This window comes from Cricetulus griseus (assembly GCF_003668045.3).
Source record: "Cricetulus griseus strain 17A/GY chromosome 1 unlocalized genomic scaffold, alternate assembly CriGri-PICRH-1.0 chr1_0, whole genome shotgun sequence".
NCBI classification, from domain to species: domain Eukaryota; kingdom Metazoa; phylum Chordata; class Mammalia; order Rodentia; family Cricetidae; genus Cricetulus; species Cricetulus griseus.
Window position 1 is genome coordinate 6,981,205 of NW_023276806.1, and position 24,682 is coordinate 7,005,886.

General features: G+C 47.9%; 1 protein-coding gene across 3 annotated transcripts in view; it reads right to left on the bottom strand.

Moving 5' to 3' along the window:
- The window catches only part of Usp33 (ubiquitin specific peptidase 33), a 51,122-nt gene extending 32,886 nt beyond the window's left edge, over positions 1 to 18,236 (bottom strand). For 2 of the 3 annotated variants that reach the window (XM_027395169.2, XM_027395168.2), the window contains exons 1-6: positions 18,098 to 18,236; positions 3,788 to 3,918; positions 3,583 to 3,636; positions 3,099 to 3,161; positions 1,855 to 2,007; positions 246 to 348 (exon numbers count right to left, since the gene is read on the bottom strand). In XM_027395169.2, coding sequence (XP_027250970.1) covers positions 246 to 348; positions 1,855 to 2,007; positions 3,099 to 3,161; positions 3,583 to 3,636; positions 3,788 to 3,868 — 454 coding nt within the window. In that variant the 5' untranslated portion in view covers positions 3,869 to 3,918; positions 18,098 to 18,236. Of the gene's footprint in view, positions 1 to 245; positions 349 to 1,854; positions 2,008 to 3,098; positions 3,162 to 3,582; positions 3,637 to 3,787; positions 3,919 to 18,097 lie in introns of those variants that run through there. The other variant, XM_035450755.1, reaches the window with a different exon arrangement.
- Between the last annotated feature and the right edge of the window lie 6,446 nt (positions 18,237 to 24,682).

The following is a 24,682-nucleotide window of genomic DNA, read 5'->3' on the forward strand; positions in this document are numbered from 1 at the left end:
GTTGAGAGCAAAAGGCTCCCAAAAGGTCAGACTAACAAAAGGTGGCATCCAGCTGTGACAAACTGACACTGGGCAAACCAAGCTTTTATGACCTGCAAACACAAGTTCGCAAGGCCACGCTTCTCAGATCTGTTCTTCATTCTCATCGCCAGCCCCCTAGTGAAGCTCTGGGTGTTTAACTTCCCCCGAGGAGCCTCCTAAGGGATGGCAATGCCACACAGCCGTGCGACACCTCTGGCCTTTACCTCTTGCCTTCAGCTCATCTTCTTCGTCCACTTCTATGTCCAGATCTTCAAATACAGCAACCAGGGGGGTTTTCAATGCAGTATTGCTGGGTATTTTAAAATCCTTAATAACAAAAAGACAGCACACTTGAATAAATTCTTATAATATCAAAACACATTTTAATTTTAACTTATATAACATCTACACTGCAAAACTATTACTAAAAGAAATTACTGTTAACAACAGAAACTGGCCAGCATGGTGGCACATGCTTATGACCAACACACCAGAGGCACAGGTAAAAGGGTCAGGAATGCAAAGACAGTCCTGGCTGGTAATAAGTTAGAGGCCAGCCTGGGCTACATGAGACCCTGCTCAAAAAACACTGGAACAGCAGGCTTTTAGTGCTAGGAGCAAGAGGACCCTAATTCGATCCCCAGTGCCTACATCATGTGGGCCTCAACCACCTGTGCTCCAGCTCCAGGGGGTCTGATGTCTCTCCTGGATCCTATGGTATCTTCACTTACACGTGACACACCTTCACATGGACACACATCCAAATAATTTTAAGATAAAAAAAAAAAACATTACAACAATGGTAAAGATAGAACCCTAAGAGTTTATGGCATCAGCAATTATTATAAAATTTACATTTATATTTTGCAGGAAACAAGTATCTACAAAAACATGCTTTTTATTTTTAATTATATATTTGTAGGTCTATGTGAGCATACATATGCACACGTGAGTACAGGTGCAGAAAATGCCAGATCCCCTGGAGCTGGAGTTATAGGCAGTTCTGAGTCACCCAGGATAGTGACTCAGGTCCTCTGCAAGAGCAGTGTGCGCTCTTGGCCAGTCACTTTCTAGTCCCCAAAGAACAGTGGCATTTCTGAATGTAAGCTCAAGAACTAATTTTATGCCTGGTCTTTCTGATCTCTAAGTTCTACAGAAACAAAGGGTGTGGCAGATGAGCGCATCCACAGAGCCACTGTTCTCTGTGCACTACTGTGCCAGCCAGCCACACACAGCAACGACATACATAGCAGAGGCTTCTGTAAACGAGTCATCCATCTTTGCAAACTTGCTTGTTAGGTCTCTTGGTCCAATGGGCAAAGTTAATACTGTTGCTAAGTTTTAGCATCTCTACTAGTTTTCAGTGTGAACATCAAGTAACAGCTGCCGGGGGAGAGAACAGGCCAGGGGCTGTATTCCCACAGCGGCTAAGGAGCCCTCCCTCTTCCTACATTCACATCGGCAGACAGAAGTGTTTACAAAAAGCTGTAAAGTTTCATTAGCTTGTAAGCTAATAAAAAATTTTTAAAGGAGCCTGAACATAGGCAGTCTGCATAGAGTAGTAATGAACATCTCGTACCTGGTGTGTGATCCCTTTCAACCCTTTCTTAAAGAGCTTTCACAATTCTCATAGGTGTTTTCACCTCAAGTGCCCCCTCACCTCCCACTCATCCTATGCTACAAAGGAACAAAGCCAGGCAGGAGGGCTTCACTGGGCACAGGGCAGAAGCTTCTAACAGGACAAGTGAGGCACACCAGCCTGCTTGTAAACTCCAACTGCATGACAAATTCTGAAATTATTTTCCAAACACATATAATGTAAATTCAGATTACCTGGACACTGTTTTCTTGTGTTTGTGGAGGTTGTCTTACATGAGGCAATGAAGGAGGAGTTCCTAATTTTCTATCCAAAAACACTTCTTTGCTGCAAGCATAACACCACACTCGAAGAGTGGTGAGGTTCACAGTCAGGTAATGCTTTGTCTCCTGCACAGTTCACAGCAGGGAAAAGGAGCTGTCATTAATGTACTTGAAAATGCGTCTGCAGAGGAACACATAATGAACCATCGGCCCCTGGCAAGCAGAGCTGATGGAGAGCACACACAGAGACACACCCGAGATTCTGTGGATGAACTATAGACTCTCACACAGTAACAACACTCAACTTGCTCCAGGAGCCATTCTAACATCTGTTTCCCTCACTCACAAGACAAAGACAAACACATGGGGGAAAGCTCCTCTGCTCTGCAAATGGCAAACAGGCGCAGAAGGAATGGTGAGTAAGCCATTCAGTGGCGACCCTGTAATCCTAGCAGCTAGGATGGCCATGTGTTCAATATCAAAGCCCAGCCTGGACTACACGAGACTTCCTCGGGAAGTTGGGGAGTGTGTTTGTTTTAGTCTAGGAAAACAGAGCTACAAAAGAGCACACATTACTTAAATGGAAGCAAAACATGACTCAAGCAACAGTAAAAATTAGCTCTCAGATTAGTCGCCAGCCTTTCTCAGAGGGAGCTCTGTGTGAGGGCTTAGCCCTACAGAAATATGAGATTTGATCGGCTAAAATAAAATTATCAAATTTTAAAACAAACAGAAACCTATACGTCTACACTAACTTCAACCTCCAGAATGTGACAGCCTCCACATATTCACGCATAGTTCTCTTGTCAATACTCAACTACAGTCATGTATCAATACTGATTTTCTTAGCAACGCCCCCACCCCTTAACTGAGAATAAACCAGAGTTTTAGCTTATATATTTTCTAATAAGCACAAACTCCAGGCTGATGTGGTGTCACAATCTACAGTGTGACATCCAGAGACACAGGGAGGACTCCAAATTCTAGGCCAGGGCCAGGCTAGGCAGGCTACACGGCTAGACTTGATGGCAAACACCTCACAGACTCGTCACAACTTGAATAATGTTATATTGATTCTCCTGTCCTTCAAGTGCTTCGGAAATTTTCCTCGCATGGCTAAGACTTAGCTCAGTGAGATCATGCATGCTTGGTGTGCACAGTCCTGGATCCAATCCCCGGAGCAACAACTGCCATGTATCCGACAATTACACACGCACCTGCGAGTGAATGGTGCTGTGATCAACTTGTGATTCTCCACAGCCCACGTAGGAACACCGATTCTATAAATAGGAAGGGAAGGAGTTTATCACAGACACATGAAGTTTACAGGTAGCATTACAAGAATATTTATACTTTGGTTTTGATTTTATACTTTAATTCAATGATCACATTACTTTCCATAGTTAGATAACATAACTCTAAGGTACCAAGCACAGACCAGACTAAGTAATTCAAAACTGAAAGTTATCTCAACTTCAATGAAGATTAAGGAGAAAATATCTGAGTATTTTACTAAAGACTCTATAGGCTACTGAATTAAAATCCATGCAAAGCTTCAACCTTAATTCTCCTGTTGTTATGCTTTAAAAGTATACTCATACAAAATTCTCTTATGCATAAGAAATTGTTCTTAACATGTATAAATTTAGAATAGCAAACTTTTCAGGAAAACATAAATAAATATATACGTATTATATATACCTCCAGGCATGCCCACAGATTGGGTCCTCTCACTTTACAGTCCTGACAAGCACCCTGGGGAAGCAAACACAGGAGATATTTGCTGTGTTGGAGAAAGCACACAGAGTTCACCATAAAAATATGACGAGTATCCTATTCATTAACTGAGCTTGTATTAAAGAGGAAAATGAGTGTGGTTTTTAAGGACGGTTACTAGAAAACTTACATGAGATTTTTGTATCAAATCCTCTTTTGTTATTTCACCAACGGAATCCAAATGTGGACAATGATTTCGAAAAGTCGTCATTTTCTCGAAATTTTTCCCTGTTTCTCAAGGTTTTCCAAATCAGGCAATACCTACAGGAAAAAAATTACAAAATGTTAACAAGCTAAACACGATTAAAGCAAAAGATGAAGTACACACACTCGACCCGCAAAGATGGTCAGGTACACCTGAGACCTGAGATTGGTTATTGATTGATTGACTGATTTACTCATTGAGACAAAGTTGCACTATGTAGTCTTGGCTGCCTGGAATTCACTGTGTAGACCAGACTGGCCTCCAACTCACAGAGATCCGCTTGCCTCTGCCTCTGCCTCTGCCTCTGCCTCTGCCTCCCAAGTGCTGGAATTAAAGGCACACGCCACCACTGCTGGCAATAGGTGTTTCTTTAAAGGAAAAAAAAAAAAAAAAGGCAGATTTGGGTGGGTTGGGAAGAAGAGGTAGATCTATCTGGGAAGAGCTCAAAGCCATCCTGGTCTATAGAGCTAGTTCCAGGACGAGGAAATACTGCCTCGAAAAACCAAAAAACATCCATCAATTTGTGCTCGCTATTGACTTTCGGATATGTGACCTTCGGCCGGTTGACTTAACTGGGGGCTATGCTCTTAAAAAACAAAGAAATCTGACTCAGCCTCCACTAGCAGCTACTGACTACCAACAACCCTCAGCTAGGAATGGAACTTCGTACTCACCTCCACTCAAATGTGGGATCTGGAACTCGCTCTTGTAGACCAGGCTGGTCTAAAACTCGCAGAGATCTGCCTGCCTCTGCCTCCTGAGTGCTGGGACTAAAGGCGTGCACCACCAACGCCCGGATCTTATTTGTGTTTTTAAGATAATGTTTAGCAACCTTTTATCCATTTCTCATCTCTCCTCTCCTTTTTATACCTAAGTTCGTGTTTTGCCAGTCAAGAGGGGAGAGCTGGATTCAATTACTCTCTTAACTACAGAAGCAAACAAACAAAACACATAAGCAATGGTTTTTAGGTACCGACAGTATACAGTATAGAACAGGATGCCAACACAATGAAAATGAGTTCAAACTCTATGATGGCCCCTAAGAGCCTGGAGGGAGCTTCCAGGCGTCAGAGCAGTCAGGGTGAACCGCTAACAAGACAGCATCTCAGAGTTGAAGAGACAACAGAGAATTTAGGAAGCAGGGTTGATTAGTGCTCACAAAGTGTGTTCCCAGAGAAAAGAACAGACGATAACCAAGCTCTGGAAAACTGCAGGGCTGCCATCACAGATTCATCGCAGCACTAACGAGTGCACAGCTGAATTCAGACACAGAGCAAGACTGTAGGCTGGAGCAGAAGATCTTTCATTCCCAAAGCCTAACAAGGCTGCCTGTGCTGCCACCAGGCACAGCTGGGAGAAGGGACGCAGCATGCAGAGCCCCAGCAATGAGGAACAAACCCACCCCTAACTAACTAAAAGCTATTTTAGAAGCTCAAAGGGACGTCTTTAAAAACCAATGGGGAGGGGGGGGGCGGAGAGCTGACTCAGCACTTAAAACATGGCTGCTCTTCCAGAGCACTCAAATTCAGTTGCCAGCATCCACATGGCAGTTCACAACTGCCATACTGCCACTTTCCAGGGGTCCCATGCTCTCTTCTGGTTGCTCCATGTACCAGGAATACATACGATACACATAAATGCATACAAGCAAACACTCATGATCATAAGACAAAAATAAGTCAATTTTTGTTTGATTTTTTTTCAAGGTTCACTTACAGATTTCATTCTATTATTTTAAAAAAGGGAAAGTTTCAGCTCTAACTTTTTATGCTGAAAAATAACCTTTCTCTTGGAATCCCAGTCACACATCTTTTTTTTTTTTTTTGCAGTATTTTTTATTTGAATTAGAAACAGGATTGTTTCACATGACAATCCCAGTTCCCTTCTCCCCCCCGTCCTCCCCTACTGTTAGACCCCCGAAAACTCAAGTATCCGGGGTCCCAGGCCAGGTTCGAGGTCACCCCAATCACCAGGCGGATTCGAGAGCTTGCTGCAAACTGCACGAGGCTTTATTGTAATTTAACGAGCTAACCCCATGTTAGCTCGGGTCTTTCACCCACCCGCCATGGTGGACGGCTAGCAAAGACGGCTCCTTGGGTCTCCCAAAAGATCTTATAGGGCAGCGTAAGGGGAGTGTCTAGGGGTACGCACAGGTTTATGCACAGGCTCACGATTGATGCGCTTCCAGGCTTGGAGGGCTTGCCCTGTGTTGATTGGTCAACTGGTTGTTATGGCCCATAGGCCCTCCCAGGGTGGTTGCTATGCTCTCTACATCATTGTCGTGCACTTGTCCGTAAAGCACACCCAGGGTTGTAAAGCATAGCGCCACCAGCTAACTTCTGATTGGTTCCTTGTCACAAGACAGGCATCTGACCTCTAAGTGACTAAGGTTCCTTGTCACGAGACAGGCATCTGACCTCTAAGTGACCAAGGCAGGTTTATGGCAAGCACGTGTTCGGCTGTTATGGCTGCCAAAAGGGAAGCCGGTTCCTTCACTACCACCCCTTCCCCCAGAAAGGGTATAATCATACCCTTTCTGCTCCCCCTGGATGGTGAGGCCTTTTTTTTTTTTTTTTTTTTTTTTTTTTTTTTGAGATAAGGTTTCCTTATGCACCCCTGACTGGCCTGGAACACACTATGTTAGACAGGCTGGCCTCGAATTCAGAGATTCTCCTGCCTCTGCCTCCTGTGTGCCAACCCAGCCAGTTGCATCTTTAGGAAATAATAGAGCAGAAGATATTCAACATGGACTTCAGTCTCCACATACACACACAGACATAAATGAATCCTTATAGACAGAACTTTATAAGGGGCTGGCTGGGTTTTGTTTTTTGGTTTGGCTTTAGAGGGGCTGGAAACCACAGCCTTGCACAGTCAGCAAGGGCTGGCTCTTTTGCTTGTTTTCGTTTTTTTGAGACAGGTGTTTTCTGTGTAGAACTGGCTGTCCTGGAACTTGCTTTGTAGACCAGGCTGGTCTTGAACTCACAGCAAACCTCCTATCTCTGCCTCCCAAGTGTTGGGATTAAGGCATGCATCACACAGCCTAGCAAAGGATTGGTTCTTAAAAATAGACTTTGCAAGCTTCTTTTCCAAGCGGGCTGCAACAGCCTCTACTGCACTAACGAGGAAGGTAGGCCACTTTCTGCAGCACAATAGTTTTCTCTACACACAATCAAGGAGTGGCACACACTAGACACTGCGGCAGAGGACAGGGCCACTTCAGCCTCTGCCTGGGCTTCCATCTGCACAATACAAAACGCTGGGAACTCTTCCGTCTGAGCGCCTACCAGACACAGGAGCTTGGGAAATGTGGCTTCAATTGAAACCCATTTCAGGTTTTCCATATAAAACCTAGATTCTACATAGGACAGAAAATATGCTATTTGGCTTTTTGAGTCTGGCTTATTTCATTTAACATGACTTTCGGTCCATCCACTTTGCTACAAACAACATAAATTCATTCTTTTCTTCACAGGTGAACAAAACAGCATTGCGTATATATGTCCCATTTTCTTTATTCAGTCGTTTGCTGATGGCATCAAGGGTGGTTCCATGCTTACAGTGACTAGTGCTTCAGAGGTCATGCAAGTGCAAGTCCCTGCCTGGTGCGCTGACTTAGACTCCTCTAGGTACAGGCCCAGCAGTGTGACAGCTGGACAGTCTATCTTCCGGGGTGAGGATCCTCCATTCCGACTTCCACAGCTGACAGCCCAGCAGCCCCCCCTTTACATTCTCCCGAACACTTTTTCCTTGTTTTCTTGGTGAAAGCCATTCTAACTGTTAGCACTCTGAAAGCAGTTTTAATTGGCATTTCCCTGGTAACACAGCTCAGCATGTTCATGTTGAACATTTCCTTCAAATATTTACTAGCCATCTGTATTTCTTCTTTGGAGAACTGTCTGTTCATTTGGATGATTGATTGGAGGAATTTTAATTTTGGGGTTCTTCATAAATTCTAGCACTTATCTTCAGATGCACAGCTGACAACAGATCTTTCTCTCATATTGTAGTTCTCTCTCTTCATTCTTCAAGCTCCTAAACACTTTTTGACATTTACTTGCTGTCGTTTAGCATTACTTAGATTTTCATGTGTTGTGTGTGAATATACACCAGTGTATACAAGTACTGATGGAAGCCTCAGCCCAGGTCCTCTGGAAGAGCCACCAAGTGTGCTTATCTGAGTCATCTCCCTGGCGCCCTAGGTGTTTTATCAAGTCCGTCTCGGGACACTAACAGCTCGACACATTTCTTGCTTTACTCGCTGATACAATCTATTATCAGATCAGGTATGCAATGACCCTTATGCTAGGGCAACATACTCCACCGGGTCAAAGGATGCTGCTAACCTGTTGCTTCATATTTACACCCAGCTGGACAACACTGCACTTAGAAATTCTATGCCTCGTGTTTTGATAGCATTTTTCAGAGACAAAAGCATAAGTTAGACAGTATTCGTGGAGCAGCATCTCTAGCAGTGGAGACAGGGATTTCCTTATGATGATGAATTCTCTTTTGTTCATCATTTTTAAATTTGTTTTATATACCAACCACAGTCTCCCCTCCCTCTTCTCCTGCTGTCCTCTCCACACACCATTCTCCCCTCCCCCATGCACTCCACAGAAATGTAAGGCCTCCCATGGGAGCCAACAAAGCATGGCAGGCACATCAAGCTGAGGCAAGACCAAGCTCCTCCCCCTAGCATCAAGGTTGAACAGGGCATCCCACCACAGGGAATAGGGTCCAAAGAGCCAGCTCGTGCACCAGGGACAGGTCCTGGTCCCACTTCTGGGAGCACCACACTTGGGTGCTCCCACTTGGGAGCACCAAGTTACACAATTGTCACCCAGATGCAAAGGGCCTAGGTCAGTCCCAGCTGTCTGTCCAGAGTCTGTGAACGCCCACTAGCTCAGGTCAGCTGTCTCTGTGGGTTTCCCCATCACGATCTTGACCCCACCCCCACCCCCTTGCTCATACAATCCCTCCACTCTCTTTTCAACTGGACTCCTGGAGCTCAGCCAGGAGTGCTTGGCTGTGGATTTCTGCATCTGCTTCCATGAGGTACTGGGTGAAGGCTCCAGGATTGGGGCAGTCACCAATCTGATTACAGGGGAAGCCAGTTCAGAGACTCTCTCCACTGTTCCTAGGAGTCTTAGCTGGAGTTACACTTGTGGGTTCCCAGGAGCCTCCCTGGCACCAGGTTTCTCCCTAACCCCACACTGGTTCCCTCTACCAAGATAACGCCCCCCTCACTCTCCCCTCCCATCCTGATCCCTCATGTTCCCATCTCCTCACCCCCCCCCCATCTGCCTCCAGTTTACCCAGGACAATCCATCTACTTCCTCTTCCCAGGAAGACCTACATGTGTTACCTAGCTTCTCTGGGGCTGAGGGCTGCAGCCTGGTTGTCCTTTGCTTTACATCTAACAGACGATGAGTCCTTAAATTAAAGCCATCTGTTATGCTGCTGCTGCCAAAGACCAATTCTTTTTGTCATTAAGGGTTTTGTTTTGCTTTGGTTTCGTTTTGGTTTGGGTAATTTTTGTTTTGTTTGAGACAAAACTTGCTGTATAGCCTTGGCTGGTCTGGAACTCACTATGTAGACAAGGCCAGCTTTGAACTCTGAGATCAATCAGCCGGGGTAAAAGGCATATAACACCAAGCCCAGCCCCAAAGACAAAAGCTTAATCTTCCTTTCAGGCCTTTCAAGATAACTTGTTAATTCAAGTTTTTAGTTCATAGGTGAATTTTACTCATTTTGATACACACACACACTCACACACACACCACACACACTCACACACACACATCCACACACACACACACACACACACTCACACACACACACACACACTCACACACACACACACACTCACACACACACACACACACACACACACACACTCACACACACATCACACACACACACACACACACTCACACACACACACATCCACACACACACACACACTCACACACACACACATCCACACACTCACACACTCTCTCACACACACACAGACACACATCCACACACACTCACACACACACATCCACACACTCACACACTCTCTCACACACACACAGACACACATCCACACACACTCACACACACACATCCACACACTCACACACTCTCTCACACACACATCCACACAGATACACACACACTCTAATACACACATTCACACACAGATACACACACACTCACTCACACACACTCACACACACACATCCACACAGACACACAGATACACACACACAGACACACAGATACACACACACACACACACACACACACCCCTGTAGCAGCAGGTACACAGAGACTGGGGCGGATGATTACTTGAACACAGGATTCGAAAGCCAGCTTGGACAACAGGGCCAGATGCAGCCACGATAAAAATAAAATGTGGCTAGAGAGATGGCATGGGTGCTAAGGTACTTGCTGGTGTTGCAGAAGACCTGCATTCAGTTCTCAGAAACCACATGGCAGCTCAAAACTATCTGTGACTGCAGCTACACAGGGCTCTGACACCCTCTTCTGGACTCCTCAAACACCAGGTGCACACAGGGTACACAGATATGTAGGCAAGACACTAATGCACATAATAAAAATTTTTAATTAAAATATGCTAGCCATGGTGTTACATATCTGTGATCTACCTCTCGGGAGATGGAGGAAGGAGGATCAGAAGTTCAAGGCCAGCCTGGGCAACACAATATACCTCGTCTTAAAACAGCAAAGAGAGGAAAAGAAAAAAAAGCAAACAAACACAAGATACACATTTCCCCTAAGTCCTCTTGTTGTTTGCTAGTGGGGTAGGAATGTTCTCATGGCTCCCGAGCAGTCCTGGGAGGTTGCCTTGGAGGAAATACAGGGGGTGGGGATTGAAAAGGAACTTCTAAAGTGGGCTTCCCCCTTAAAGGAAAAAGAAAAAAGAACAGACTACAATGCTCATGTCCATCCCTGGTATCTAAGACATTTAGTGAAAATCGGTGTGTAAACACACCTCACACTGTGCTTCCCTAGACATTCAGTGAAAATCGGTGTGTAAACACAACCTCACACTGTGCTTCCCTAGACATTCAGTGAAAATCGGTGTGTAAACACACCTCACACTGTGCTTCCCTAGACATTTAGTGAAAATCGGTGTGTAAACACACCTCACACTGTGCTTCCCTAGAGTTAGACAGCCCAACCTCACACAGGAGGTCTTGGTTTGTATTCCTGTTATCTAGGGCTACTAAGTTCACTCAGTTTGACAACAAAGTAACCCTTTTAGGTAAGCAAGATGTGTTGGTTATAGTGTATTCAGATGCAGTTCAAACAACTAAACTCCTCAGTTGAACTTCTTCCTGAAGAAAAGGAGGCCTGTCCACTGCCTCGCCTGAAGACTTTAGTCCAACCCCAGGGATCCACATGACGAAAGCAGAGAACCAACTCCAACAGAGGCCCTCTGAAGTCCACAGAGCACTGTGGCAATGCACACACACTCACAAATAAAATATCAAAACAAATGTTAAAGTTGTTTCCTGAACCTCATACAAATGCCCCATGGGACAAAGCCTTCACACCTGTGTGAACAGCTGAGCTCACACAAGCAGTCCTAAAACCTCTGATTCATCCTTGACTTTGAATCAAAACTTAACCTAGTTAAAGAAAGTTAGCAAAATCTCTAGACTCTCTTACTAGAAATACTGGTCTAGTTAGAAAGTCCAGCTAGTGAGAGTCTAAGTCTATTAAGAACATAGTCTCAAGGGCGGTGGTGGCACACCCCTTTAATTCCAGCACTTGGGGAGGCAGAGGCAGGTGGATTTCTGTGAGTTTGAGGCCAGCCTGTTGTTCTAGGACAGCCAGAGATACACAGAGAAACCCTGTCTCAAAAAAAAAAAAAAAAAAAAAACTAGAAAAAATAAAAATAAAAATAAAAAACACGAACTTAAGAAAAAGGACACAGTCTCTTACTTTTATATCCATTCTGAAATCTATTCCTAATACTGCCTAGCTGCAAAACACCAACCCTCACTCCAAACAAAATCATTTGAGATTTGTCGATGCAAAGTAGTATTTTCTACAAAGAAAAAATCTACCCAATTAAAAACCGTCTGCCAGCTCTGACACCTATGAACCACAGTGACGAGCACAGCACAGTGACACACCTTGGCAGGAACCACTACTGTGGTCTACGGGACTCAAGAAGAAATCAAGCCTGGCACTGAAATCCAGCCTAATTACCCGGGGCTAGTGAAGTCATGATCTTGGGGAACCTACAACTACCACTTTTCCTAACCAGCCTAATTCCTAACTACATTGTAAATATGTGTCCTTACAGCCACAGACAAACAGTCCCCACCCCTCAGCTAGGACACTTCTCCCTGAAACAGAGACCATTACAGACTGACTCACCTATACAACACTCCTGTGCCTAAGGTTCAGAAGGCTACAGAGGAGGGGTGGGAGACTGTAAGAGCCAGAGGCCACATGCTTCTGTGTCTCCAGGTAACGCCAGAGCTACCCCCTAGTCTCACCAGCACGACTGTCTCAACATGAGCCAAGAAAGGACAACTACAGACATCCCAAAGTGGCCCGGGGAGGACCCACAAGACCTCAACACTGCAAAAAGAATGACAGGCAACCAAGGAACACTGTGAGTGGAAACAGCTCACCCACTGGTTATCCAACGCCAAAGGCTCAGCCCTGAAAAATACACATACTAGTAACATGCTGATTCGGCAGGTTACACTTAGGAAAATACATGTATGTATGCATGTGGAAACAATTAATAAAAAACCTGGCCGAGAATTTGAAAACCAAGGTAGGAGTATATGGGATAGTTTGGCAGGAGGAAAGGGAAGGGGATGACGTAATTATATGATAATCTGAAAGGAAAAAGAAATAATAATTACAAAACCACCCAATAAGTGACAAGGCATGGTCAAGTTTAGTTGATCTACCTGAGTTAGTTGTGACAGACATGGGAGAGAGAACATGAAGGGGTTAACAAACTTGACAGAGGCCTAAGAAAAGCCTTAACTCAAAAGTCTTAACTCAAAAAAGACCAATAACAGCCATTGACGCAACATTGTAGCCCATGCCTGTAACTCCAGCCCTAGGGAGGCAAAGGCAAGTGAATTACAAGTGTGACAACAGTCTGGTGTACAGAGTGAGTTCCAGGCCAGCCAGAGCTACACAGACAGGAATAAAAGATCATTAAAACATACTTATCTGGAGAGTACATCTCAGCAGCCCTGTCCTTCTGGGGTACATGAGACCCTAGGTTCCTTCCCCAATACCACCCCCAACAGTTACTTATTCAGACAGGTACAACCTAGAAAGACAAATGCAGCCACCATATTCCAGTATAAAGAAAATGCTTGGGCCTTTCTGTTTGTTCACTGGATAACATCAGCGATCATAAAGGAATAAAACACTGCCAGGAGTGTTAGCACACACCTGTAATCCCTGCCCTGGAAGCTCAAAGATTGCTAGTTCAAGGCCACTCTGAAAGAGCAGATAAAAATGTCAAGTCATCGGGACAAGGCTGCCGCCAAACCTATCAGAAGTTCCTTCTTTGGGATCTCCTGGCCAATTGAAAACTGTCAGCAAGAGTCCCGTTTCCTGCAGTCAGCACCTCACCTTCTCACTGCATTCAGGGTTGTTACAAGGCCTGGAAACAGACTATTTGCTAATGCAGGCTTGCCATGACATCTGGCCCAGACACCAACCATCAGTGGGACTGGCAGCTGATTCTGAATGACCAACCGACCACTCATCTATACCCAATCACCCCCACCCCACCTGACGCTCATTCCTTTATTCTACTGAAATAACTAATTTGAAAGCCCCTGACAGGTGGGTTTCCAACGTCATTACTCTCAAATTCCCTCCTTACTTTCTATTGCCAAACTCTGGTTTCTTTTGTTATTTCGCCACTTCTCAACTCGATTGCTTGTAGGTCAAGTCAAGACTACTGAATGAGAAAACCGGCTAAGACCACTGCTAGCTAGTCACTGTACTCTGGGGACCTACCTCAAACCTTACAGTGGATTTCAGGCGCACGTGAGAGTCCCACCTCAAAACTCTGCTTCTCTTGGAAGTTCCCCAGCCCCTGAGGAGGGTGCCAGTCCCAGTCAGCAAGGACAGGGGTAATTAGAAAACGCCACGCCCCAGCCACACTGCAGCAGGTCTCCACAGCCTCTGCAGCCACACTGCGTCAGGTCTCCACAGCCTTCACAGCCTCCGCAGCCACACTGAGGCAGGTCTCCACAGCCTGTGCAGCCACACTGAGGCAGGTCTCCACAGCCTTCACAGCCTACTCTATTCACTTCCTCACATCTTCTGGAACAGCATCGACACCCAAGTTACTCAAAGTTCCGAGTTCAACAGACACTGCGAAAGCTTCAAAAATGATGCTGACCCCAGTCTGCACACGCTGAACCCACTGCCATGCACATCAACTCACATTTAAAGAAGTCTGTGCTGCAGACTTTGGGAGCCCACTCCCTATGGAGGGAGACTACTGCAGCCCAGATATGGGAAGGAGGGCCTGGGCCCCCCCCATGATGTGACAGACTTTGATGGTCCCCCGTGGAGGGTCTCACTATCCCAGGGGAGTGGGTGGGGGTGGGTTGGGGGGTCGGTGGGGACCATGGGAGAATGGGGGATGGATATGTAAATAAGAGTACTTCTAAAATAAATTCTTAAAATGTAAAAAAATTTAAAAAAGTCTGTGCTCTGGTGATTCAGTTTAACCTGAAGCTACCCGAGTTAATCTTCCAGTGTCTGTCACTTTGTATAGGGGTGGGGAACAACATGGAATGTCTCCCTCGACTCAACTTCCAAAAGGCCTTTTATATTATTTATTTATTATGAAGCAAGGTTGGAGAAAAGGTTGTAATGCACTTTAAGCACACCCATTAAGAAAGGGAGAGTCGAGCTGGCACAGTGGCACACGCCTTTAACTTGGGAGGCAGAGGCATGAAAATCTCCGAATTCAAGGTCAGCCTGGTCTACACAGTGAGTTTTTGGTTTTTGGTGTGTGGGTTTTTTTTTTTTTTTTAGCTTTTTGTTTGTTTTTTGAGACAGGGTTTCTCTGTGTAGCCCTGGCTGTCCTGGAACTCACTCTATAGACCAGGCTGGCCTCAAATCACAGGGTGCCTATGCCTCCTGAGTGCTGAGAGTAAAGGTGTGTGCCACCACCACCTGTTTTACAGTGAGTTCTAGGACAGCCAGGGCTACATAGTGAAACCCTGTCTCGGGGTGGGTGAGGGGGTGTACACACCCTAGGTTTAGGCTTCTCAAGTTCAAAGTTAGCGTAGGCTACATAGCAAGTCTCTGCCTGGGCTACATAAGACTCTATCCAAATAACCAAAAAGAAAAAGAAAGAAGAAAAAGTAAAAAGTTCAAGGCTACAAAGTAAGTTCAAGATCGCATAGGCGCTTCAGTAAGACAATTTCAAAATAAGAAGCAAATGATCGGCTGAAGAAAAGAAGGAAGCTTTCCTAGCTTGTGCAAGGCCCAGGTTTAATCCCCAGAAAGACCACAATCAGTGACTAAGTTTTCAGAAAACATGATGCAGCCTTTTCATTCCTACCCACTGGTTCTGGGGATCAGGGTCCAGAGCCTGAACATGCTGATTCGGTGACCTCCCACTGAGCGACAGCCCCAGCCCCACTCCTTTTGCCTAGGGAGCCTTGCCCCCGGCGGACTCCAAAGATGAAGTAACCCAGTGCAATATCTGACACAGGCACTGCTTCTTAAATATGAATTCTCGTTACATACACAGACACCACACTGCACGTAATTCGTGTGCACTGTATGTATGATTTATTTTTATTATTTTACGTGTTCATGCGTTGGCTGGTATCCATGGAAGCCAGAAGATGGTGCTCAGGCTACCTAGCTAGAAATTTAACTCAGGACTCGGCAAGCACTCTAAACCACAGAGCCATCTTTCCAGGCCCATGTACCTGCTTACAGGATTGTTCTGGAGTTTCCTACTATCAAATGCCCCTAAAATCCCAGGTAGACTTTTAGAAGTCCTAAAACTACACCAATGGGATCTATCGGCAGCTAGGTGTGGTAGTGCAAGCCTCTAGTCCTAGCCATTAGTGAGTGTGGGACAGGAGAAAACTATGTGTCCAGGCCAATCTGGGCATCAGAGTAAGGCACATTAATTATCTTATTTCCTTATTTTAAAACAATTTGTATTTACTCTCCCCTCCCCCCACCGCCCCCAAGACAGGGTTTCTCTGTGGCTTTTGGAGGCTGTCCTGGAACTCGCTCTGGAGACCAGGCTGGTCTCGAACTCACAGAGATCCGCCTGCCTCTGCCTCCCTAGTGCTGGGAGCCATGACGCCCAGCGTATCTCCTCTCTTAAAAATATTCCAGTACTTTGAATGGTTTTCTTGAAGCATGCGGTCTTGCCCCAGCAGGGCAGTAAGCAAGCACTGGGGTTCCAGCACGTAACGGAGTAAAAGGGCTGAGGGGTGAGGGGGGTTTCAAGGTCATCCTCAGCTCTATGGCAAGTTCAAGGCCAGCCTGTCTCAGTCTACCTTATGTAATAAGCCACATCTTCTCTTAGTCGCCCTTTATTATCTATCCATCCGTCCATCCATTCATTTATTCATTTTCGGGGTAGGGTTTCTCTGTATAACAGCCCTGGCTGTCCTGGCACTCCCTCTCCCGGGCTGGCCTTGAACTGACAGATTCACCTGCCTCTGCCTTGGCCTCCCGAGTGTTGGGGATAGAATGTGCCACCTCCGCCCACTCAGTCTTCTAATCTTAATCTATCCACACTCAAATTTTTATCAGAGACTGACTTGGCAATATTACTTCAGAAGGAAACACTGATCCTTACACAATCCTGACACTCTTTTTGACTTGGGGAAAGGCTACTGGGATTCTGCAGAGGAGTGGGGTGAGATCAACTAAGATTTTTTAAGTAAAAGGTTTCTTGAAAATCAGCAAGTCACCTTCTCTGCAGCTATGTAAAAAGCTCTGCTTATTCATAGGCTACAAGAACTGAAAAAGAAAGCAACTGAAAGTTGGTAATTAATTAGATCAAGAATAACCTGTAATCATAAGTACAATATCCCTTGTGGGTATAGCAGGGCAGATGGGTTATTGTAAGAATATTTTTGTAGTGTCTTCCTCATCTTGCCCAAGTAAATGAAACAGCAATGTCAGTGCAGTGTAAGTTACTAAAAAAAAAGGTAACATTATCGATCGGTAGGATTCTCATTTTCCCCTACGTATATTATACAGTATGAATTCACTACAGCCATTTGTAAGATCTTAAAATCAAACTGCCTGTTGCAATCGTCTGACTTGCTCTGACCTTTCCAAATGTATAACTATGCCCTCTCAACCGCAGAAGGGATTGGGGGGGGGTTGCTTTGAAATAGGGGCTACTGTACATAGCCCAGGCTAGTCTTGAAGCCCTTTTCTTTCTTCCTCCACCTCCCAAATGCTGGCATCTCCAGGCTTGAGCTATCTAGCCTGGCTCTCACTATCTTTGGTAACAGGTTTTTCTTAAAGTAAAAATGACCAAATCAGACGAAAAAAAAAATATTTAACTTGACATGGTGGCAATACACTTAGAATCCCAGCAACTTGGCAGTTTGGAGGCCAAAAGTATCTGTCTCGGAAAAAAAGAAAAGAAAGGAAGAAAATGCGTTAGAATTCTACATTGATCGCCAGGTCTAGAGACCTTTAATAAAACGCACCCTCAGTTCAGAACCTGCTCCAGCCAGGAATGTCAGCCCTGTCTCCATTTTGCAGGCCTAATACTACTGATTTCCGAGAGAAACGTAAAGCCCGACAATGCTTAGGCTGGGTGCAAACCCCCTCAGACCATCACCGCTCTCGCTGCCTAACGGGTCCGCAAGACGAATCTCCCCGCGAGGAGCAGTCTGTATTTGAGAAACGCTCAAGCACCTCGGTGGGAAAGCACACGCACGGTGGAAATGGGACCCGAACAAAAAAAAGCTGCGGACCGACCGACAGACCGACAGACGCGAGCACTGGACTCGACCCGGAGGCAGCGCCGGCCGGCCGGAGGCTCGCCGCCGGAGCGATGACACCTCGGTCTTCCCGTCCGCAGCAAGAAGAACCGGGCGGCGCGCTCGGGTGGCCGGCCCCGACCCCGGTCGCTGCCCAAGGAGCCGCCCGGGCCGCGCGCGGGAGCGAGCCACAGCCCGGCCGCGCCCGCCGGCTCGCCCGCTCCGCCGCGCTCACCTCCGCCGCCGCTCGCCCGCTCTCGCGCCCGGGCGCTCCCCTCGCAGCCCTGCGCGCTCTCGCTCCGCAGGGCCGCAAACCGGCTCCGCAGCGGCCCGCGGGTCCCGGCCGCAGCCCGACGCTTCCCTCGGCGGCCGCCGCTCCTTCCGGTGTCTCCGCGGCCGCAGCGGGCGTCTGGGGGCGGGGCCTCGCGGGGGACACGCCCCGGGGCGGGGCATCGCGGCAAGCCGGCTTCCCCGCCAGGTCTGCGCTTGCCCGGGGCCCCGATAGCGAGCCGCCGCTGACGTGGGCGCCGCTCTGACCGCATTTCGCGGTTTCTGTCGCCTCTCCCAGCCCCTGCAGTCTCCAGGCGGCTTGCCCAGGCCTCGTCGCGGTGCATTACAGACAGACTCTGCAGCAGGGGAAATGCAACCGACAGGGCTGGCTCCTACACGTTCTGCTGCATAGGCCGGGGCAGGAGGATTGCCGCGACCTCGAGCTAGCCCGGGCTACCGTGTGAGGCTTTGTCATTTAAAAAAAAAAAAAAACTAAAGAAACGTTAGACCCACCTCAGTTCAACTCCAGCCCTGACCTTTATTTCTCCTGCATTCTCTGGGAGCAATTGGCGTTTCTCTTTTTCCACACATACAAAGAAACTAATCTCTAACGTTTTCCACTAGGTCAGAATCAAGATCAAAGGAAATATTTATTGAAACCTGGGGATCTTGTCAGTGCTGAGAGCACTGGGGGGGTCTGGGGGGGGGGAACTACTTACCGTGTCCTTGGCTGCTGCCATGCGCTGGTTTGATTCTATAGGATGTGAATAAAAACTGCTAAACTGCCAGGCGTTGGTGGCGCACACCTTTAATCCCAGCACTCGGGAGGCAGAGGCAGGTGCATCTCTGTGAGTTCGAGGCCAGCCTGGTCTACAGAGCTAGTTCCAGGACAGGTTCCAAAGCCACAGGAAAAACCCTGTCTTGAAAAACAAACAAACAAACAAACAAAAAACTGCTAAACTGAAAACGTCTGTCAGCTAGGCGTGGTGGGTGGTGCACCCCTTTAAACCCAGCCCTTGAGCGCGGTTGGGGGGCTGGCGCTGTGGCAGGATTGTTAGTTCCAAGCCAGCCGGAATTCCAGTCTATCTGATTGCCTCCAATGGTCTCTATGTGAGAGCATGTATCTAATCAAATGTTGTGCAGGATGTCCCGTCTCCACCGATGTGAATACGGGGCTTCTACTTATTATTCTGGTGGAGGTGGAGGACATTAGCCCCGATACCACTCTGTATGGACCCTCCCACGAGGGAGGGACCCTATGGTTGCCACTATACTCTATTTTCAGCCTATTTCAAATATTGCTTATTTGTTTCACTGATATCCAAATCAATAATATTTTCAATTTTTATTGAAAATTGACTTTTTCCAGGGAGTCCATTTCTAGTCATCCAGGTAGAACAACAGACAGACCAAATGCTTCCACCCACATGCAACTTGGTGAACCAATGAATTTAATTGGGGCTATTCAAGCATGACCACTTAAGGGCAGCTACACCAACAATGAGTACCTCTTATGCCTCTCTCTCTCTCTATCTATCTATCTATCTATCTATCTATCTATATATATATATGCCATATATATCTCCTTGGGTATGGGAGGGGCTACCTGAGCTTGGATGCCGTCCCCTCCTTTCATGGGTCCAATCTGATGAAGGTCTCTTGCTGCTAACCACAGCTTCTCTGATGACCTGCCCAGAGGACAGAGTACCACACGGTGCATATTTGCTATATACAAGGGATTTGGGGGATGGGGCAGGGGGAGGTTGTTTTGTTTTGCTGTTTTATTTATTTATTTATGTATATGGGCATTTTGTATACGTATGTGTCTGTGGATCACCTGCGTATCTGGGTCCCCCAAGAGGCCAGAAGGAGGCCAGATTCCCAGGGACTGGAGTTAGAGGTGGTTGTGAGTCACCCTGTGCTAGGAATTGAACTCAGCTCCTCCAGAAGAGCAGCCAGTGTTTGCAACTGATGAACCATCTCTCCAGCCCTGGTATTTTAAGACAGGTCCTTGTTTTTTTGTTTGTTTGGTTGGTTGGTTGGTTGGTTTTTTTTTGGTTTTCCGAGACAGGGTTTCTCTGTGTAGCTTTGGAGCCTATCCTGGCACTCGCTCTGTAGACCAGGCTGGCCTCGAACTCACAGAGATCCTCCTGCCTCTGCCTCCCGAGTGCTGGGATTAAAGGCGTGCGCCTCCAACGCCCGGCTCAGGTCCTTTTTATATAGCCCAGGATGGCCTTGAATTCTTGGTACCCCTGCCTCTGCATCCTGATTTCTGAGAGTACAGGGGGAAGGATTCATTTTGACTCGTGTAATTCGAGGATACTTTAGTTGGTGATTAAAAAAAAAAAAGTGAAGAACTTTTTGTTTATTTGTTTTTCGTTTTGTCAAGACAGGGTTTCTCTGTGTAGCTTTGGAGCCTATCCTGGCACTCGCTCTGTAGACCAGTCTGGCCTCGAACTCGCTGAGATCCGCCTGCCTCTGCCTGTAGAGAACTTAAGTTAATAATAAATGCACCATTTACGTAGGTCCATTTGCCATGCCTGCAGCCTCGCTCACTTGAGGACTCGGGGTCTATTTAGAAGGTGCTTGGTCGCAGGCCTGGCCAGCGATACCCACCTGAGATTCTCACAGATGCTCAGCACAGACTTCACCAGTAACCTACATTCCCAGCCCGGGAATTCTTTTTATTTCGTTTATTTTTACTTCCTGTGCATTGGTGTTTTGCCGGCAAGCGTGTCTCTGAGGGTGTGGGATCCTGGGAACTGCAGGTGTGAGCTGCCTGCGGGTGCTGGGGATTGAACCTGGGTCCTCTGGAAGAGCAGCCAGTGCTCTCAACCGCTGAGCCACCTCCCCGGCGCCCCCGGCACACACATTCTTAATTTGGGATCCTGGGTTTCTGGGGCTCAAAAGGGCGTGCTGCGTGTTTATTGTATTTTCTCTAATAATGGCTAGCCGGGCGTCTTTACGGAGAAAAGCTCCGCCTTTGAACCAGATCCGCGGAAGGTACTCCCTGCGCTCCCCCAGGCTTCCACCGCCCCGCTGCCCACTGCCCTCAACAAATATGGCGGGAGCGGCCTCGCACGCAGCCCCTCACGCAGCCCGCCCGCGGCCGTGGCCCTCCACTTTCCCTACCTTTGCGTCCTGACCCCGGAAGGACTCCGCCTCCCACAGCCCGAGGCGGCTCCGTGCGGGCTGCGGCGGGGACCGCGGCCGACAAGGCGCAGGTGCGGGCGAGCGCGGGGAAGGGCACCGCTCAGAGAGGGGCGGCCGCGCGGAAGAGAACCGGGGTGCGGAGAGAGCAGGGCAAGTGCGGGGCGGAGATCCGGGGTGCAGGGATCGGAGTGCAGAGATCCTGGGTTCAGGGATCCGGGATACAGGGATCCGGGGTGCAGAGATCCTGGGTGCAGGGATTCGGGGTGCGGGGATCCGGGGTGCACAGGTCCGGGGTGCAGAGATCCGGGGTGCAGGGGTCCCGGGGTGCGGGGATCCGGGGTGCAGAGATCCTGGGTGCAGAGATCCTGGGTGTAGAGATCCTGTGTGCGGAAATCCTGGGCACAGGGATCCGGGGTGCAGAGATCCTGTGTGCGGAGATCCGGGGTGCAGGGGTCCCGGGGTGCAGAGGTCCTGGGTGCAGAGATTCGGGGTGCAAGGGTCCCGGGGTGCAGGGATCCGGGGTGCAGAGATCCGGGTGCAGGGATCCGGGGTGCAGGGATCCGGGGTGCAGGGGTCCCGGGGTGCGGAGATCCAGTGTGCAGGGATCCAGTGTGCAGGGATCCGGGGTGCAGGGATCCTGGGTGCGGAGATCCTGGGCACGGGGATCCGGGGTGCGGGGATCCGAGGTGCAGAGGTCCAGGGTGCAAGGGTCCGGGGTGCAGGGTCCTGGGGTGCGGGGATCTGGGGTGCAGGGATCCGGGGTGCGGAGATCCTGGGTGCAGGGATCCGGGGTGCAGAGATCCTGGGTGTAGGGATCCGGGGGCAGGGGTCCCGGGGTGCGGGGATCCGGGGTGCGAAGATCCAGGGTGCAGGGGTCCCGGGGTGCGGGGATCCGGGGTGCAGAGATCCTGGGTGCAGGGATCCGGGGTGCAGAGATCCGGGGTGCAGGGATCCAGGGTGCGGAGATCCGGGGTGCAGGGATCCGGGGTGCAGGGATCCGGGGTGCAGAGATCGAGGTGCGGGGATCCGGGGTGCAGGGATCCGGGGTGCGGAGATCCTGGTGCAGGGATCCAGGGTGCGGGGATCCGGGGTGCAGGGATCCGGGGTGCGGAGATCCTGGTGCAGGGATCCAGGGTGCGGGGATCCGGGATGCGGGGACCCGGGGTGCAGAGATCGGGGTGCGGGGACCTTGAGCAGCTGCCTGGGTGCTCCATGTCGCCTGAGGCCTTGGCCACTGGCCACAATTTCTGAGCACCTAAGACTCTACCGGGAGACGCCCCAGGCATCTTATTTTATTGTGACTGTTTTTATTCAGTCACCAGAGTGGTCTGGAACTCTGTGTGAAGACAACATCGGGCTCCAGCTGGAGGTAATCCTCCTGCCTCAGCCTCCCAAGTGACAGCGGCACAGGTGTGACCACTAGACTGTCTTGTTGTAAGCAGACCTCACAGGCCGCTCTCGTTATCTGTTGGGTTATTGTTGGTAGCCGTTTTTCCTGCGTTGAAAGCATCTCAGATAACCAGGGGAGTTGGTGCTCAGCTGGCAGTAATCTCAGCATTGGGGAGGGGGAGGCAGGACAGTGGTGGGGGCCGAGGGGGGGGGAGACAGAGACAGAGAGAGTCTCAGACTTCAGTTGTGTATATTTCAGGCTTCAAGTGAAATTGACTCAGTAGCTTAGATTTACTTCTTGCCTATAGAGTAGGAGCTGCGGAATCAGATTTTAGGATGTTTAAAATGAAAACTCCAAGCCAGTGTTTGGAATGGAATGAAGTAAAGTTTTTGGTGGTGTTTTAAGATTTCTTTAACAAATCTGAATAGTCATGAAACTGCTTTCATGGTTTTTAGCCGCGCTTCTGTAAGCAACTGACATGCCCACTTTTGAAGTTTTTCAGTTAGCCGTGATTGCGTTTGGATTCAGCTTTCTTAGTGCTTCACACTTTCTTGGTAAAATGAAATGAGGTATCTAGAATTCAAAAATAAGGGTTTGTCAAGTGACACACTTTTTAGTGACCAGACAGTGGTTTTGTTTTTTGTTTTTCAATCCCTGTAAGGGATGGATGTTTTGCTTGCACTAAGTACATGCAGTGCCCATGGAGTCCAGAAGAGGACATGGGATTCCCTGGGACTGGAGTTGAAAATGGTTCGGGGCCACCCTGTCAGTGCTGAGAATCAGCCGCTGTCCTCCGGAAGAATAGCCAGTGCTCTTAACTACTGAACATGTCTTTGTCCCAGACAGAGCATTTCTTAATTACAGCAGACAGCTGGTTTGTACTCTGTGAATGTATTTACTGTGTGCGACTAGTGCACCAATAACAGCAGTGAGCTGGTAATTCTGTAGACCCCAGGCTCCTGACCAATGGATCTTAGCATGTGGATTGTGACCCCTTTGTGAGGTTGAACAGTCCTTTCTCGGGGTGGCCCAAGACCATGGGAAAACACAGATGTTTACATTATGATAGGTAACAGTGGCAGAATTGCAGTTACGAAGTAGCAATGCAGCTGAGTGTATGCTTGGGGTGACTCCAACAGGAGCAACTGTATTAAAGAAAGGGTCGCTCTAAACCATTGTTTCCCCCAACATTCGTGGGAGGCAGTGGAAGTTTGTTGGCACAGATGTGAGTGTGAGGCCAGAGTTGGATGCTGAGAGTCACCGTCCTTGGTTGACTTTTCGCCGTGTTTCACTGAGTCCGACCCTCTCAGTCAGACCCAGAAACATCTACAGCTAGTCTTGCTAGCCAGCTTGCTCTGGAGATCCCTGGTCTCTGAATTGGAGACAGAACCACAGGCCACCAGAGTTTACATGGGTTCCCTGTGACAAGTAGAAAAATTACAGTTGTGAAGTAGCAATGAAAATAATCTTATGGCTGGGGGTCCCCACAATATGAGAACCTGTGTTTAAGGGTGGCAGCTCTAGGAAGGTTGAGAACCCACTGCTCTACAACACACAGGTCTCCCCATTTGTCCCTGTCCTCTCCCCATAACTTTTTTAGGTTAACATACAAAGTAAAGGTTTTAACCCATGGAATCTTCATGCATATGTGTGCGTACAGTGGGTTTTGGGTTTTGTTTTGTTTTGTTTTGTTTTCATTCTCACTGGTAAAACCTGTTGTTTTCTAGGGAAAATGTGTGACTTGAATTTGGGGATTAAAGCTACCCCATCTTCCTCACTGTTAGCCTTTTGGTTAAGACTATAAACACAGCGTATGTTCTTTGCTGTTTTGGTAACTGACAAATACAGTTTTAGCTGCATTGCAATATCATGCACACATAACTACCTACAGAACTGATGGGGTTTGGGGATCCAGCACCCACATGGCAGCTCACAATTGTCTGTAACTCCAGTTCCAGGGGACAGGCAAAACACCAGTGCAGATTAAAATAAATAAATCTTAAAAAA